Below are 16,967 nucleotides of genomic sequence, written 5' to 3' on the forward strand. Positions count from 1 at the left end.
CCATTTTCCAGAGGGGCAGACTGAGTCTCGGAGGGTTATATGATCTGCCCAAGGTTAGACAGCCCTGTGGGGGGTGGGGGCAGAACCCGGGGACTGTCTGACCCCAGAGCCCACTCTCCTTCCTCTGATGCCCACAGCCCCCCTGACCTGGCTCACTCAGCCACAGGCCCCCAGGGGCCACCTGGCCAGGACGTGTGTAACAGATGGTGCACACCACCAGCCCCCCAAGCCAGCCGGCTGGAGGAGCAGCAGCTCCAGAGGAGGCCCACGAGGAGGCCAGCGCCACCCCCGCGGCTGGAGGCCTGTAGAAAGAAAGAGCACTCAGGCCTCAGCCTGGGCCAGCTGCCCCCACCCATCACTGGAGAGGGACAAGTGTGATCTCGGCGGAAGGAGCGGCAGCAGGTGATAACCAAGACCCATTTACCTTCCGGAGCGGCATCCTGTCGTGCAGGGTCCCAGCGTGCTGGGGGGCTCCTCTCAGCTGCAATCCCCAGGGGGCCCGCAGACCCGAGAGCTGGGGGAAGAGTCAGGGGCCCGGAGGTACCATCATCCGTACTCCCTTCCTGGCTGGGCACCGGAGAGGGACCGGCAGTGGCAAATAACAGCTCTAACACACTGAGATCTGCCCCTTGCAGGGTATGATTATGTCTCATTTAATCCTCCCCAAACCTCTTAGTGTTAGTATTTTTATTTCACAGATAAGAGAAGTGAGGCACAGAGAGGTTAAGTCACTTGCCCAGATCACACAGCTGGAAGTGACAGGGGTGGACTTGAACTCACAGTCTAGCTCCAGGGGCTGGGGTGGATGAACGGAGCTACTTCTCAAGGCGTAATGCTGTACTGAGCATTTTCTCTGCACCGAGAACCATGCTCTGCGCTGGGCCCTTCACCCACAGGCTTTCACTTAAAGTTCATGACAAATCTGAGAGGGTAGGTTTATCATCCCCGGTTTACAGATAAGGAAACGGAGACATAGAGAGGTTCATTCTTCCACTCATCTGATGAGTATTTTTCAATCACCTGCTACTGTACCCCAGGCATTGCTCTAGGGACGGGGGGATATGACAGTGAGCAAAACAGACCAAAAGGCCCCCATGGAGCTGGCGTTTTAGTGCGAGGCAACACAAAACACAAATTCCACCATGTGTCAAATGGAGACAGGAGCTACGAGGGAAAGTCAAGCAGGGCAGGAGGGACAGGGCGCGCTGGCGAGGGGCAAGGTTGCTAGTTTTCTTTCAATTGTGGAAAACGCTACAAAACAAAATGTACCATTTTAACCGTTTTTAAGGACAGTTCCGTAGTATTAAGTCCATTCATATTGTTGAGCAACCATCAACACCATCCGTTCTCAGGACTGTTTTCCTCTCATAAAACTGAAACTCTGTACCCATCGTGAATAACTCCCCATTTCCCCCACAGCCCCTGGCAACCATCATTCTGCTTTCCGTCTCTTTGAGCTCTCTGGATGTCTCGTATAGGTAGAAACGCATAGTATTCGTCCTTTTGTGACTGGTTTACTGCAGTCAGCATAATGTCCTCAAGGTTCATCCATGTTGTAGCATGTGTCGGCATTTCCTTCCCTTGTAGGGCTGAACGATATTCCATTGTGTGGACGTACCACGTTTTGTTTACCTGTTTTGCTTTCAATGGACACAGGGCTGCTTTTCGTGTTTTTTTTTTTTTTTTTTTTTTTTGGCCGCACAGCTTGTGGGATCTTAGTTCCCCGACCAGGGAACCCGTGGCCCCTGCAGTGGAAGCGCAGAGTCCTAACCACTGGACTGCCCAGGGAAATCCCAGGGTTGCTATTTTTAAACAAAGGGGTAAGGAAAGAGCTCATGGAGAGGGTGAGGGTTAAGCCCAGACCTGCAGAAGGCAAAGGAATGAGCATGTGAACCTCTGGGAAAAGCCTTCCAGGTAGAGGAAAGAGCTGGTGAGAGACCAGAGGCGGGACAAGACTGGAGCGTGGAAGGAGCTGCCAGGGGCCAGAGTGGAGGAGCTGTTGGAGCAAGCGAGCAGGTGGGAGGTGACGGGCCAGGTCACTCAGGGCCTGGGGGCCCCTGGGAGGCTTGTGTGGGCTGAGTGAGGAGTGAGGAGGGTCCTGCGCACGGGAGTGATGCGATCTGACTTAGTGTTTTAAAAGGCTCCTCTGGGGAATTCCCTGGTGGTCCAGCGGTTAAGACGCCACGCTTCCCAGGTTCAGTCCCTGGTCCGGGAACTAAGATCCCGCAAGCCGAGGGGTGCGGCCAATAAAAAAGAATAAAATGCCCCCCTGGCAGGAGAGCTTAACTCCCTGCTAGCGTGTGGGCTGCGCGTGATGACTTCCCCCCAAAGAGGGCAGTGTGGAGAGAGGAGACAGAGTAACAGCGGAGAAGCGGACAAACACAGCCTCAACCCGGTGACCAAGGCCAACGTCAACATCCGTGGACCGTGTTGGGCAGTGATGGCATTGGTCTGGCCTGGTGTGCACTTGACCTCTGGGATCTTCCTCCTCATAACCCACGACTGCAGTCTTATCATGAGGAAAACATCAGATTAATTCCGACAACACTGATGGCTTGGTTATGGGCTGAGAGGGAAAAGGGAGTAAAGGACCACTCAACCATTTGGGCCTGAACAACTGGAATTCAAAGCTGCCACTGAGTGAGAAGCAGGACGCAGGGCAGGCTGTGGATCATGAGTTCAGTTTGGGGCAAGTTAAGTGTGAGACCCGCCTGCACAGCCACGTGGAGATGTCAGGTGGGGAGGTGGTTATATAACTAGTGTTCAAAGACGAGTCCAGCTGGCGATACGGTATAAAGGAGAACGAGGGGGGAACGGGTGTGGCAGCTGGAGGAGAGGACATAGGGCCTGGGCCTCTGGGCACAGAGCATAGTGTCAGGGAGGACCCTGAGGAGTGCCTGGGGAGGGAAGTGTGTGGGCTCCCGGGAAGCTGGGTTTTACCCCTCAGCCAGGTGCATTTTTGCAACGAACAACCTGTTCAACAGGACATGGCAACCCTGACTGGGAGTGGGGCATGTCCAGATTCCTAAGAAGGATAATCAGGGGTGACCTAGTCTGGTCCCCTCTGTCCATCCACAGAGGTCATTCCTGGTTATGTCACTCAGTGACTCTATGACCTTGGGCAAGTCATTTCTCCTCCCTAGGCCTGTTTCCCCATCTATAAAATGTGGGAGTCAGGCTGGATCAATGGTTTTCAAAGTCTTGAAGGTCAAACTCAAGTCTCTCAGTGGGACATCAGTCAGCCGCGGCCCAGGCCTCCCACGTCCAGTTAAGTAGAGCATCTCTCCTTGTGATGTCTGGGGCCTCTGCAAGGCTCTGTGTAGGAAAAGCTTCCACCACTGAAACGACATTTGGAAGCAGCTGGATTCGATCACCATTTGAGCTCTAGCATCCTCTGGTCCTCAGGCAGTCGGGTCTGATTGGATTCGCCACTACTGTGCTTCACCTCATCCTCTCCTGCCGCACCCGTGCCGCCGGCCTCCAGCTTCTAACCCAGCTGCTCAGCAGGACCCAAGCCACACCTGTCACTGACCTCTGCAGTTAGCTGCTGGCCAAGAAGCCTGGTCACTGCCATCGCCACAGTTGTCCGTGCCCAGGGATCGCACACCAGCCTCGGGGGGACGCACCGGCTGTTCTGACAGCAGAAGTAGGCACAACAGCATCCTGGGGCTGAGAGGGGAGGCACGACGAGGACGCTGAGCACCGCAGAATGTTTGGCCCTATGGGGAGGGGATGCGGGAGGTGTGAGCAGGAGGGGCTGTCTCCATGTGCGTGCAGATGAGAGTACGGATGAGGCAGGTGTATAATCATAAAGATGATGATGGGGATGGGGATGATGATGGTACCTAACGTTTATTGAGCTCCTATTCCAAGCCAGGCGTGGTTCACATCCCAGCTCATTAAGTTCTCACATTAAGCCTGTAGGGTCAATACTATTATCAATCCCATTTTAGAGATGAGAAGACCGAGGCACAGGGAGGTTAGGTCACTAGACCAAGGCCACACAGCTTGTATCTAAGCAGCAGGATAGGAATTCAGCCCCGTGCTCATGAGCACTGTGGCACCCAGTGTGTGTGTGTGTGTGTGCACGTGTGCATGCACGCAGCCTATGGTAGCCCAGCAACCTGAACACTCCAAGCTCATCCCGGCTCGTGGCACTGCACCTGCCATCAGCCCTGCCCGTAACTGCATGGCTTGCTCCCCTCAGGTCTCCACTCAAATGTCATCGTGTTGGAAGGCCTGCCCTCACCTCCACGTGAGAACAGCACACCATCCCTCCCCCACCACCTCTTTATCCGGATTTGGGTTCCTCTGCAGCACTTACCACCTCTGCAGATTATGGATTTGATTGGTTCTTTGTTTATGGTCTGCCTCCCCCACTAGAATGTCAGCTCAGTTGGGGCAGGGACTTCTCTTTCATTCACTGCTGCATGTATCCCCGGAGCCTAGAACAGCACCTGGCACAAGGGCAGGTACTCAATCTTTGTTAAATGAATGAATAGGCACACAGGTGAGAGAAGGGTATGACTTGGTGCACAGGGTGTGGCAGACAGGTTGGCTTACCCAGCACCCCATTCTGTGGAGAAAAGCTGGTTCAGGAGGGACTGACCAATACCATGGCTCAGAGGTGGACATGGGGATCAGAGCATTCCATTCCTGGCCCCGGGAACAGACACATGGCCCATGTGACTAATCAAATTTGGCCCCGAGGACTTTTGCTAGAACCATAAGAAAAGATCTTCGCGGTTCCCTGGCAGTCCATTGGTTAGGACTCAGCTCTTTCACTGCTGGGGGCCCAGGTTCAATCCCTGGTCAGGAACTGAGATCCTGCAAGGCACTCAGCGCAGCCAAAAAAAAAAAAAAAAAAAAAGTGAGAGAGAGAGAAAAGATCCTCGCTCTTTATTTCACTGAGATGAGAGTTATAAGGGGGACTGTGGGCTTGGAGCTGCAGGGTCACCTTGCTGCCAAGTAGAAAGAGGAAGTGGAGCTGCCTGAGATGGAAGCCAAACAGACCCAGTGCAATGCAAAGGGAGAGAACAAAGAGATAGAGCCCAGGTGGCATTCCTTGATCTCCTGAATCCAGCTATACCTGAACGAACACCTTAATATCCCAGTTATAGGAGCCCCCCCAAATTCTCCTTTGGCTTAAGCCAACTTGACTTGGGGTTTTTTCATGTGCAAATGAATGCTCTGATTTATAAAAGATGTGCAGGGGTAAGAGTGAATATCTATGAGAGAGAAAACACAAACAGTAATCCAAGTAAAAAGTGGTGAAAAGTGATCCAAGGAAGCCAGTTGTGACAGGGCTTCGCCACTGCCGCCTGCTTTCGAGTCCAACCCTGCTGAACACACAGCAGCTGCAACATGCTTGGCTGGTACCTCACGGAAGGTGAGAAAGGGAGGGAGGGAGGAAAGGAGGGAGGGAGGGGTTGATTTCCAATTAGCCTGTGAGATCTGCTTGCAAAACAATATAATAGGACCCTTGGCACGCTACAGCCCACAGGAGCCAGAAAGGGGAACCCAGGCACCATCAGTCATGGCCCCAAAGACACACATGAGACAGCAGGGGGTGCTCTCTGACCAGCTCAGGTTGAAGGGCCGTCCGGGGCCTGGCATGTCAAGGTCCAGCTCCTGGTGAACCTGTGTTGGCTCTCAGAGGCCCCCCTGTTCTTGCCTTGAAGTGCTCACAACCCCATGTTTGTTTTGTTTTGTTTTGTTTCTTTGCGGTACGCGGGCCTCTCACTGTTGTGGCCTCTCCCGTTGCGGAGCACAGGCTCCGGACGCGCAGGCTCAGCGGCCATGGCTCACGCGCCCAGCCGCTCCGCGGCATGTGGGATCTTCCCAGACCGGGGCACGAACCCGCGTCCCCTGCATCGGCAGGCGGACTCTCAACCACTGCGCCACCAGGGAAGCCCCAAACCCATGTTTAATTCTCCAGTCTGGACATTTTGCCAGCGAGGGCGATGATGCTGCTCCGAGGTTTTGGAAACTTCTGGGCTTTGGCAGCTCCTCTGCTGAAACATCAGTGAGTGTCCTCAGTCCTGGGGAAACCTGCTGGGACTAAAGCCTTGACTCAGTTGGAGCAGAGGACAACCTCTAGCAGTTAAAGCCCAGCTCCTCCACCTCTGAGCTGGGAGTCCTGTGGTGCTTCATTCAACCTCTCCAAGCCTGCTTCCCATCAATAAATACGAGGGTATGAGCACTGGCCCAGCAGAGCTGCTGTGAGAACAGATGGGATCTGGCATACGAAGGGCCACAGGCAGCGCTCAACGAGGGATTATAATTCTCAGTTCCCTTTCCTTGCCTAAGTGGGTTTCTGTCACTTACAGCCACCAGAGTCCCAACTCTCGGCCCCTCTGCCATCGGGTGGACCCAGGACAGAGAAGCCAGTGTGCGAACATGAGAGTGTGTGAGTTGCATGGCAGTGTGCAAAGTGGTATTGTGTACGATGAGGTGTGCATGATGTGAACTGTGTGTGGGAGAGAGTGTACAGTACGCCAGGCCTGTGGGTTGGGTGTTTCAGTGTGTGCGGTGCAGGTGGGTGTGGCAGGTGTGTGTACGAGGTGTGAGTTGTGCATAGGTACAGTGTGTGTGAGTGGGGTGGGTGCTGGAGTGTGAGGTGTGTGAGCGTGTGGGAATCGTGTGGGAGTGGGAGCTGTGCGTGAACAGGTGAGGGGCTGGTCCGTGCATCCATGGAAGTCAGGTTTATGGGGTTGGCTCTTTGGGTCTGGACCACCCCTTCCTGAAGCCCCTGACCCTGCCGCCAGGCCCCAGCCCCCACCCTCTCTCAGGACCAGCCCGCACCCACCCAACCGGAAAGAGGAGACTTCGCCTACGAAGTCCACGCGGGGCTGGCGGCCTCTGGTGACCAGGCGCGGGCCCAGGAAGTCCCCGGAGGACGCCACCGGCCCAGTGATGGTCAGGCCGCAGAACCGGGCCCCCAAGGGCCATGGCGCCGCCGGTGGGCCCTCGTAGAACTGCAGGTAGGACCCGGGTGCGCAGGGGTCCTCCGGCGCCGGCGCCGGGGAGGAGGTGTTGGGCGCCGCCGGGGTCAGGCTGTAGACCAGGAAGAAGCGGAACTGGAAGCGGATCCTGTCGCCGGGGGTCGCCGCCCGCATCCAGAGCCTGCTGTCGGTGTCCGGGGCCACGAAGTAGAAGCGGCGCGACGCGGAGTGCGAGAGTAGCAGCAGCCCGTCCGCCTGCTACGTCCGGCCGCACAGGTCCACCAGGTAGGCTGCGGCGAAAAGCACCGACCCTGGAACCACGCTGTCCCCTTCCAAGCCTGGCCCTGCCTTCTGCCCGCTGTGTGACGCCCGAGTGAGTCACTCAGCCTCTCTGAGCCTCAGTCTTCTTGTCGGGAAAATGGGGATGATTGAGCAATGTCAGAATTTTTGTGAGGATTAAAAAATGTAATTCAAGTCCTCAATCTCGTATTCAAAAACCCTAGGATGTGTTTCAGAATTTTTCAGGTTTTAGAAAGATATATAATATGTTGCAGCCCCAAATGGAGTCGGCCACAGCCCTCCACGATCAAACACATTTTCTAGAGCAATTGCACAGAACATTTACCCTAAGTAGGACAAATACAGACTGTAAACAGCCTCCTGTCAGTTCAGGTCAGGTGTTGCCAGTTAGTTAGCTAAGAACAAATTTTGGTTGTCAGAGCTTTTCATATTTTGTAGTGGAAACTAAAGGATTGTGGACGTGTATGGGTTCAGTGCTTAGGGTAGTGCCTGGCATTTAATGAGCATCACGGAAGTGTTATTCAAGGATGGGGGAGGGAATTTCCTGGCCTTCCCTCCAGTGGTTAGGACTCCGCACTCTCACTGTGGAGGGCCCAGGTTCAATTCCTGTTCGGGAAACTAAGATCCCACAACCCTCGCAGTGCAGCCAAAAAATAAAAGGATGGGGGAGACACGGTTGGGCACCTGCCCAGCCAACAGGCATTCCGTTTCTCCTTGCTAAGAGAAACTTAATTCCCCTCAATTATCAGAGAGCCCCTCTGGTCTTTGGCCTAAACCAAGCCTTGTAATCCTAATTCCATTTGCCAGGTTTAGGGATTGGCCTGTGAATTGATTCTGGCCAATGAGATTTAAGGAGAGGTTTGCTGAGCGTTCCTGGGAAAGGTTTTCTTCCCTGATTAAAAAAAAAAAAAAAGGAGGGAGAGCTGTGTGATGAGGAGCCCCTTTTTCTTCCTGCTTTTGAAAGCTATTGACTGAGGATGCGACGCCCAGAGCTGCAGCAGGTATCTTGCAAGGATGAGGTCATGAGAATTATGGAGGAGCCCTGACATGGTTGAGCTGCTGAATTAACCATTTCTGGACTCATCTATGGCCTCTCTTCTTAAGTGGAATAATAAATGTCCTTATGGTTTGTTTGTTGTTATTTTTTTAATTTTTTTTTCTTGTTGCGGTACGTGGGCCTCTCACTGTTGTGGCCTCTCCCGTTGCGGAGCACAGGCCCCGGACACGCAGGCTCAGCGGCCATGGCTCACGGGCCCAGCTGCTCCGCGGCATGTGGGATCTTCCCGGACTGGAGCACGAACCCGCGTCCCCTGCATCGGCAGGCAGACTCTCAACCACTGCACTACTAGGGAAGCCCTGTCCTATGGTTTAAGCTCTGTTTAGTCTGGTAACTGTTACTTACAACCCAAAACATCCTCACTGGTACAGGGTTGTTGTGAGGATTAATGAGATAACGTATAAGTACTCAAACCATCTGATTTTTGTAAGGATAGAAGGAGAACAAGACGTGGCTTTTCTGGTGCATGGTAGGGGCACCAGTGGTGCTTGAGGACAAGGCGGGATGTGGGTCTTGGGGGGAGAAATTCTCCGTTAGGGCTCAGGATGTGGGAGCATCTTCTCATATCTGTGCAGACCTACTAAAACCAGAACCTGCCCTGGAGGCACGCGGGACAGGCGGAGGTTCAGAGAGTGGATGAACGAGCACCTTCTCTGAGCTGGGCACTGTCTATGTGTCTTGCATGGTTTATCTCACCTTATATGCACAATAATAATAGTCCCTTAAGGCAGCGGTCCCCAACCTTTTTGGCACCAGGGACTGGTTTTGTGGAAAACAATTTTTCCACAGACGGGGGTCGGGGGGGTGGGGATGGTTCAGGTGGTAATGCTAGCTACGGGGAGCGACGGGAACAACGGGGAGTGACAGGGAGCGACGGGGAGCGGCAGATGAAGCTTCGCTCTCTTGCCCACCACTCACCTCCTGCTTTGAGGCCCGGTTCCTAGCAGGCCGCGGACTGGCCCTGGGGGTTGGGGACCTCTGCCTTAAGGGGCAAGGGCCTATTATTCTTTCCATTTTACTGCTGAAGAAACCAAGTCTTAGACAGTGGAAACAGTAATGTCAAGGGTGTGTGTGTGAACGCAGGGCCATCTGACTCCAAAGCCCACAGTGTTTCCTGGTGCCAGGCTGCCCCACCCGCCCCCAGACACCTGCTTCTGGGTGACTTGGAGCTCCAGCCACCCAGAGGGGTGGGGGTGGACTTGAGGGTGCCAGCCAAGACCAGGCACAGGGTTTCCCAGTGTCCCCCAACTCAAGGGATCCCAGCTCATCAGGGTGAGTGCTGATTGAGGAAACACAATCTCAAAGGGTGGTGGGACCTGAATCTCCTGCCTGCCCCAGCCAAGCTACCTTGTACTCACCTGTGTGCAGAGCAGACGCAGTCAGGGCAGTTGCCCCCAGCAGGAGCAGCCTTTGGGGCAGCTGCAGAGGACAGGCTTCCATCCAGGCCCTCCTGTGCCCAGCGATGGGGAAGACCTGCAGAATCTTCAGTTGAGGGTCTTTGGGGAGACTGGGGTATAGGGGCCTGGTTATGCCAGTGGAGGGATTGGCAGGACACAGAGAGCAAGGGAGGCAAGTACACCAGCTCCTCTGGTCTCGTCAGTGATGTTTGTGCTCCCTGTTTCAGATCCTTCTTCAGATCAGGATTGTGTCTAGGGTTGCCATGGAGATGTGGGACTGGGGCTGGAGCCTGGGGAGAGAAGGCGGGGAGGATGTCTGCTCATCCCCTGCCAGACAGGAACCAGGAAACTCAGATCCGGTTCAGCCACAGGGCTTCTGGGAGGGGGACCCACAGCCTCAGAGAGCTGCTGCCTTCCTGGAGAAGTTGGCATTTTAGGGCTGAGCTTAAGGGAGGCCCAGGACATCAAAGGGCCTCTCTGAGGGCCTAGAGAGACAGCAAATGGTGAATGAGCACTGGCCCAGGAGTCTGCTCTATTTTACAGACAAAGTATTCCTGCCTCAGGACCTTTGCCCTCACCGTTCCTCCACCTGGGGTGCTCCTCTCCCATGGAGGTCCATGGCTGGCTTCTCCGGCTCACTCAGATTTCGAGCTCACATGTCACCTGCTCAGACCACATTTCCCTGACCACTTCTCAGTCTGAATTAGTGTTCTCCCTCCCTGTCACTCAGTCCCATGTCCACGAATTTATCTCAGCACTCACTGGAATTACTTTGCGTATTTACATCTATCTTGTATGTACTGTCCTTTGACCGCCCCCTACCCACTAAAATTGTGTTCTGTGAGTGTCTTGTTGTTCTCTGAAGCCCTAGGTCATAGAACAGTGCCTGGCACAGAGCAGGCATCCAGGAAATAAGAACGAATGTGTGGGGACTTCCCTGGTGGCATAGTGGTTAAGAATCCACCTGCCAATGCAGGGGACACGGGTTCGAGCCCTGGTCTGGGAAGATCCCACATGCCGCCGAGCAACTAAGCCCGTGCGCCACAGCTACTGAGCCTGCGCTCTAGAGTCTGCAAGCCACAACTAGAGCTCACGTGCCACAACTACTGAAGCCCACGCACCTAGAGCCCGTGCTCCGCAGCAAGAGAAGCCACCGCAGTGAGGAGCATGCGCACCGCAACGAAGACCCAACACAGCCAAAAATAAATAAATAATTTTTTAAAAAAGAAAAGGGACGAATGTGTGACGTTGAGCAAATGACCTCCCTTTTTTCTGGGTTTTACTTCCCCATGTGTAAAAGGAAGGGCTTGGGCCATTTCAGCCTTTTTCAAAACCTGTAATTAGTAGAACCATTTTTTTTACAAAGGCATTATACATGGAACCTTAATATATAAAGCTGAAACTTTTCAAGTCTCAGTTTCCTTATCTGTAAAATGGAATAATGATAGTTCCAACTGTGTAGGTATATTGTAAAGGGTAAGTAACTCGATACCAGTGGGGTATCAAGTGACTTACTTAGAACAGTGTCTGTCACATAGTAAAGTGCACAATGCACGTCAGGCTGATGATGACCCTTAATGTCACCATTATTACTTAAACAGAGGTCATGTATGTTTTTTTTTTAACATCTTTATTGGGGTATAATTGCGGTCATGTATGTTTTAAGACATCCCCACCTCAGACTTTGAGACACCACCTCAGAGTCTGAAGACTGTATGAGATGGTTAAAACCACTGGCCCTGCTGCTCTCTAATGCTCTTCTTTCTAGACCTGACATTTGATGCAAACTTGATACCCCACTGTGTGTGATGTCCAAGGCTAGGCCTTGGGGGACTTCTTTGGCAGGAGTGGATTTATCATGAAACTCTTGAAGCTGGCCGCTCTCCCTTCTGAGACGGACAACATTCTGCCTATGGAATGTATATCTCTCTAAATAAACTTGATTTCACTTTAAAAAGAAAGAAACTCGTGAAGCTTACACACCAGGACATATTATTTGCATGAGATTATATATTTTTATAAAATTTACAAAATTAAGGTATTTCAACCACAGTCAATTCAGATCACTGTCTCTTTCCACCCCAATCTCCTCCATTGCACCTCTCTTCAGATGGTCACGGGCATTTTTGAAATCTGGCTAAGGGGAGGTGGCTTTGGGTTTGGGTTTGGGTTTGGGTTTGGGTTTGGGGGGGATATAATTATGGGGTCCTAGCTCCTTCCAGGTATAGGTTTATTATTTCTAATAAATGCCCCAGAATGCCTTCCAGTAGTCCTCCTCATGCCCTCTATGCTGTGATATGTTGTGATATGAAGGTGCAGAATCAGAGACCATTCATTATGACTGGCCTCCCTGGTGTGAGGGTATTGGAGGAGAAATAAGGTTGGAAACATATGAAGCCAGAAGCCAGTCTATGGAAAAGTCTTTCAAATCTTAAAGCTCACATATGTAAGAAATTTGATAGAGGTTATCCCAAGTTTAACAGTCCTTAAGAGAATAAATAATCTTACTAATAACGAATGGCAAAGCTCAAGAAAAAAAGTCTAAATGATCACTAATAAAAAACTAATTTTGGTCAATCATGCAAAAGGAAAGACTGACTTATCTTTCTAGTCCTGTTATAGAAAATATCATGTAGTGTTGTCTCAGAAATCATAAAAGGGTGTGCAGCCAAAAAAAGTAAGGAAAAAAGTATCATAGAAGAGGTTTAAGCAGTATTTTAATTAAAACGTGCTATTATTTTTAATTTATATTGTTCATAGTATTTGTCAGTTTTTTTGTTTTTCTTTTTTATTTATTTTTGGCTGTGTTGTTTCTTCGCTGCTGCACGCGGGCTTTCTCTAGTTGCAGGGGGGGGCTACTCTTTGTTGTGGTGAGTGGACCTCTCATTGCAGTGGCTTCCCTTTGTTGTGGAGCACGGGCTCTAGACGCGCGGGCTTCAGTAGTTGCAGCACGTGGGCTCAGTAGTTGTGGCTCACGGGCTCTAGAGCGCAGACTCAGTAGGTGTGGCACACGGGCTTAGTTGCTCCACAACATGTGGGTTCTTCCCAGACCAGGGCTCAAAACTGTGTGCCCTGCATTGGCAGGCAGATTCTTAACCACTGCACCACCAGGGAAGTTCCTGTCTGTTTTTTAAACTTTAAAAGTTGTTGGACATGGAAGCAACTTAAGTGTCCATCAACAGATGAATGGATAAAGAAGATGTGGTGTATATACAAATGGAATACTACTCAGTCATAAAAAAGAATGAAATAATGCTATTTGCAGCAACATGCATGGACCTAGAGATCATCCTACTAAGTGAAGTGTCGGAAGGAGAAAGACAAATACCATATGGTATCACTTATGTGTGAAATCCAGAATATGACACAAATGAACTTATCTCCAAAACAGAAGCAGACTCACAGACAGAGAACAGACTTGTGGTTGCCAAGGGGGAGGGAGGAAGGATGGAGTGGGACTTTGGGATTAGCAGATGCAAACTATTACATATAGAATCGCTAAACAACAAGATCCTACTGTATAACACAGAGAACTATATTCAATATCCTGTAATAAGTCATAATGGAAAAGAGTATGAAAAAGAATATATATATGTATGTATATACATATATATATATATGTGAATCACTTTGCTGTACAACAGAAATTAACACAACATTGGAAATCAACTATACTTCAATAAAATACATTTTAGAAAAATAAAAATAAAAACTTTTGAATGTAAGAGTATTTGTGCTTCCTGACACTGGAAATGTCAGCATGAAGAACTTGCTTTGAGAGAAAAATAGTATTAATAAAAATGCTGTTTGGTCTAAAGCTCTTCACCCTAGTTAGCAAAAGGTGTGAATGGAACAGAATGGAATGGAATAAGTCTTCTGAGAAAGCAGAGCTTTTCTCTGGAGCTGTTTTGAAGGAGTAGTTGGGCAATTAGTCCTTTTCTCAAAGATGCTAATCCTACTAAAACGCTCTGGGATTTGGGTTTAGAACATCTTGTTTTCAGGCTTTATAAGCAGTTCCTGTTTTCCACTGTAGCAGGTAGAAAGCTACACTGGCCTAATGGAAAGGCAGAGCGCATAATCGGAGCGTGAGGTTACGTTTCACTGCCCGTGAAGCTTTGCTATTTTGTTGCTCAAGTTCTTTACCTCAGCTTTAAGAAATGAAGCATTATTATACTTTGTAAAATAGTGTTTGCCCCATGGTAAGACCTATAAGAAAGTTTACCATCTGCCTCAAATATTGTAATATGCATCTGTTATTCAGATTAATACATAGAACTAAATAGACATTTCCATTTGTAAGTAGCAGCAAATACACTGGTAGATGAAGTATGGAACCAATGAGCCAAATGTAAATTTTATTTTTCTTTCAGTACACAAAAGTGGTGTTGCTTTTCACAGTCAAACTAAACCAGTCAAAGTACCTTTTGTTGGTTTCCTAAAAGGACTAGAGAACAAACTGATGTATCTCTTCTTTGTTTGTTTGTTTTGGCTGTGCCACCTGACATGTGGGATCTTAGTTCCCTGACCAGGGACCAAACCCATGCCCCCTGCAGTGGAAGTGTGGAGTCCTAACCACTGGACAGCCAGGGAATTCACGACTGGTGTATCTTTGCATTAAAAACTTCATGTAGGTTTTAAAAATATATATTGCTGGGATTTTTTTCTCATCCTGAATAAATATTCACTTTCAAATTTTTTTGTGTTTATAATTTCATATTTTTAAAGGGGGCCGTCAAAGTGTCTATGCTTCAGGACCCAAATAACCTGGCCCTCAGGGAGGTCATAGCCTGGTAGCAGCTTCAGATTAAACAAATAAATAAACATAAAAACAACCATTAAATAAATCCCAATCTTAACAGGAACATGAGGTAGCCTGGGAAGTCAGGAAATGCTTCCCAGAGAAGAGCATTTCTTTTTTTTTTTTTTTTTTAGAAGAGCATTTCTGACTTGGGCTCTGAAGGATGCATAGGAGTTCCCATGCAAAAACTGTGTTAAATGCAGTAATAGTAACTTCCTGGCCCCTTGACTGGGCTCTGTGCCTGAAACATCCCTACCTTTCTTGAACTCCATGTCAACCTTTTCATATTTCTAGCAACCACTTCTTTTTTTTTTTTTTCTTTTTTACTTTTGGCTGTGTTGGGTCTTTGCTGCGCGCAGGCTTTCTCTAGTTGCTGCAAGCAGGGGCTACTCTTCATTGCGGTGCACAGGCTCTAGGTGCATGGGCTTCAGTAGTTATGGCATGTGGGCTCAGAAGTTGTGGCTCACAGGCTCTAGAGTGCAGGCTCAGTAGTTGTGGCGCGCGGGCTTAGTTGCTCCGCGGCACGTGGGATCTTCCCAGACCAGGGCTCAAACCTGTGTCCCCTGCATTGGCAGGCAGATTCTTAACGACTGCGCCACCAGCAAATCCCTAGCAACCATTTCTTAAGTGTTTGCAACACTCCAGTCACTGGCTGTAAGCTTGTCACATGCTTTATCACACATAATCGTCACAATGAACCTACAAAGAGGACACTCTTATGAGCCTCATTTAACTGGTGAGAAATCTGAGTGCAGATAATGATAATAAATAAGGTTGGTAGGTAAGGGGGGTACAGTATTCCCCCAGGTCCCATTTCCTAGCTGTGTAACCCTTAAGTAAGTGACTTAACCCCTCTGTGCCTCAGTTTTCTCATCTACAAATTGGAGACAATACTAAAGTATCCTACTGGATTGTTGGGAAGGTTAAATTAAAAGAAAGATGTAGGGCTTCCCTGGTGGCGCAGTGGCAGAGAGTCCACCTGCCGATGCAGGGGACACAGGTTCGTGCCCCGGTCCGGGAAGATCCCATCCAGAGCCTGTGCTCCGCAACGGGAGAGGCCACAACAGTGAGAGGCCCGCATACCAAAAAAAAAAAAAGAAAGATGTAAATTCATTTTTCAAATACCACTGACCTCTGTGTGAGGCATTGGAGATACTTCAGGGAACAAAATAAACAAAAATTCTACCCTTGTGGAACTTACATTCCAGAGAAGGATAAATGGGTAAAATGTATGATGTATTGAATAGTGATAAATATTAAGAAGAAAAAACATAAAGCAAGGCCAGGAGATGTGAAATGTCAGAGAGATGTTGAAATTTTGATAGGATAGCTTGGGAAGGCCTCGCAGAGAAGGGTCTTTTAAGTAAAGATCTGAAGGAGTGAGAGAGCCAGCCATGCAGTTCTTTGAAGAGTATACTAGGCAGGGAGAATAGCAAGTGCAAAGGTCCTGAGGCAAGACCATGCCTGGCACAAGCAATAACAGTGTGGAGTGAATGCAGCAAAGGGGAGAGTGATAGGAGATAAGTCAGATCATGTAGGGCCCTAGAGGTCATTGTAAGAACTTTGGCTTTTTCTCTGAGATGAGAACAACTGGGTGGGGCCAGATGCTGCAGGACCAGATAGGAGACCAATTTAATAATAAGTCTAGAAATGATGGTGGCCTGGGGACTTCCCTGGCGGTCCAGTGATTAAGAATCTGCGCTTCCACTGCAGAGGACATGGGTTCAATCCCTGGTTGGGGAACTAAGATCCCGCATGTCACATGGTGCAGCGAAAGAAAGAAAGAAAGATAGAAAGAAAAAGAAAGAAATGGTGGTGGCCTGGACCAGGATTGCAATAGGAAGAAGTAGTCAGATTCTGAACGAACATACTTTGAAGGTACAGCCAATAGGATCTGTTGACAGATTGGACTTGGAGTGTGAAGAAAAGAGATGAGTCAAGGAGGGTACCCTGGGATTTAACCTGAGCATCTGGAAGGATGGAGTTGCCATAAGTGGGAGGGGAAGAACTGTGAGAGGAGCAGGGTTGGGGGAGGATGAGGAGTTCTGTTCTGGACACATTCAGACTGAGATGCCCATTTGACATTCCAGTGGAGAGGACAAGTGGAGGTTGGATCTCCAAGTCTGGAATTGAGGGGGGAAGTGCAGACCGGGCATACAATGTTGGGAGTAGTCAGCACATGGAAAATATGTAAAGCCACAAGATGGGGCAAGAGAGCCACAGGAGTGAGCATAGAGAGAGAAGAGGAGGACCAAATAGGTTGGACAGTGCCCAACCCTTCTGGGGTATTTAGCTGGTACGCATGGTTCTGGAGGAAATGTCCACTAGGGGGCAGTCAATACCAAGACGAGGATGAGGAAACTTGTGTACCCTAGAAACTGCCCCTGGGAGGTGGCAGTACGCCATTCAGCTTAGGGGCTGGGGATGGTGGCAGCTCACCAAGAAACCAAGTACTCAGCATCTTGAGACTG

General features: G+C 49.9%; 1 protein-coding gene across 1 annotated transcript; it reads right to left on the reverse strand.

Annotated features, from left to right (window-relative positions):
• Positions 1 to 35: 35 nt before the first annotated feature.
• Positions 36 to 9,741, reverse strand: LDLRAD2 (low density lipoprotein receptor class A domain containing 2; the record flags this gene model as incomplete). The annotated part of the gene is given in 7 exon segments (XM_082859958.1): positions 36 to 64; positions 425 to 622; positions 3,533 to 3,589; positions 3,592 to 3,663; positions 6,809 to 7,202; positions 7,206 to 7,234; positions 9,660 to 9,741. Coding segments are annotated over 7 exon segments (861 nt in total).
• Between the last annotated feature and the right edge of the window lie 7,226 nt (positions 9,742 to 16,967).

The sequence above is a fragment of the Leucopleurus acutus genome, assembly GCF_964270905.1.
Source record: "Leucopleurus acutus genome assembly, chromosome: 2".
Taxonomy (NCBI): domain Eukaryota; kingdom Metazoa; phylum Chordata; class Mammalia; order Artiodactyla; family Delphinidae; genus Leucopleurus; species Leucopleurus acutus.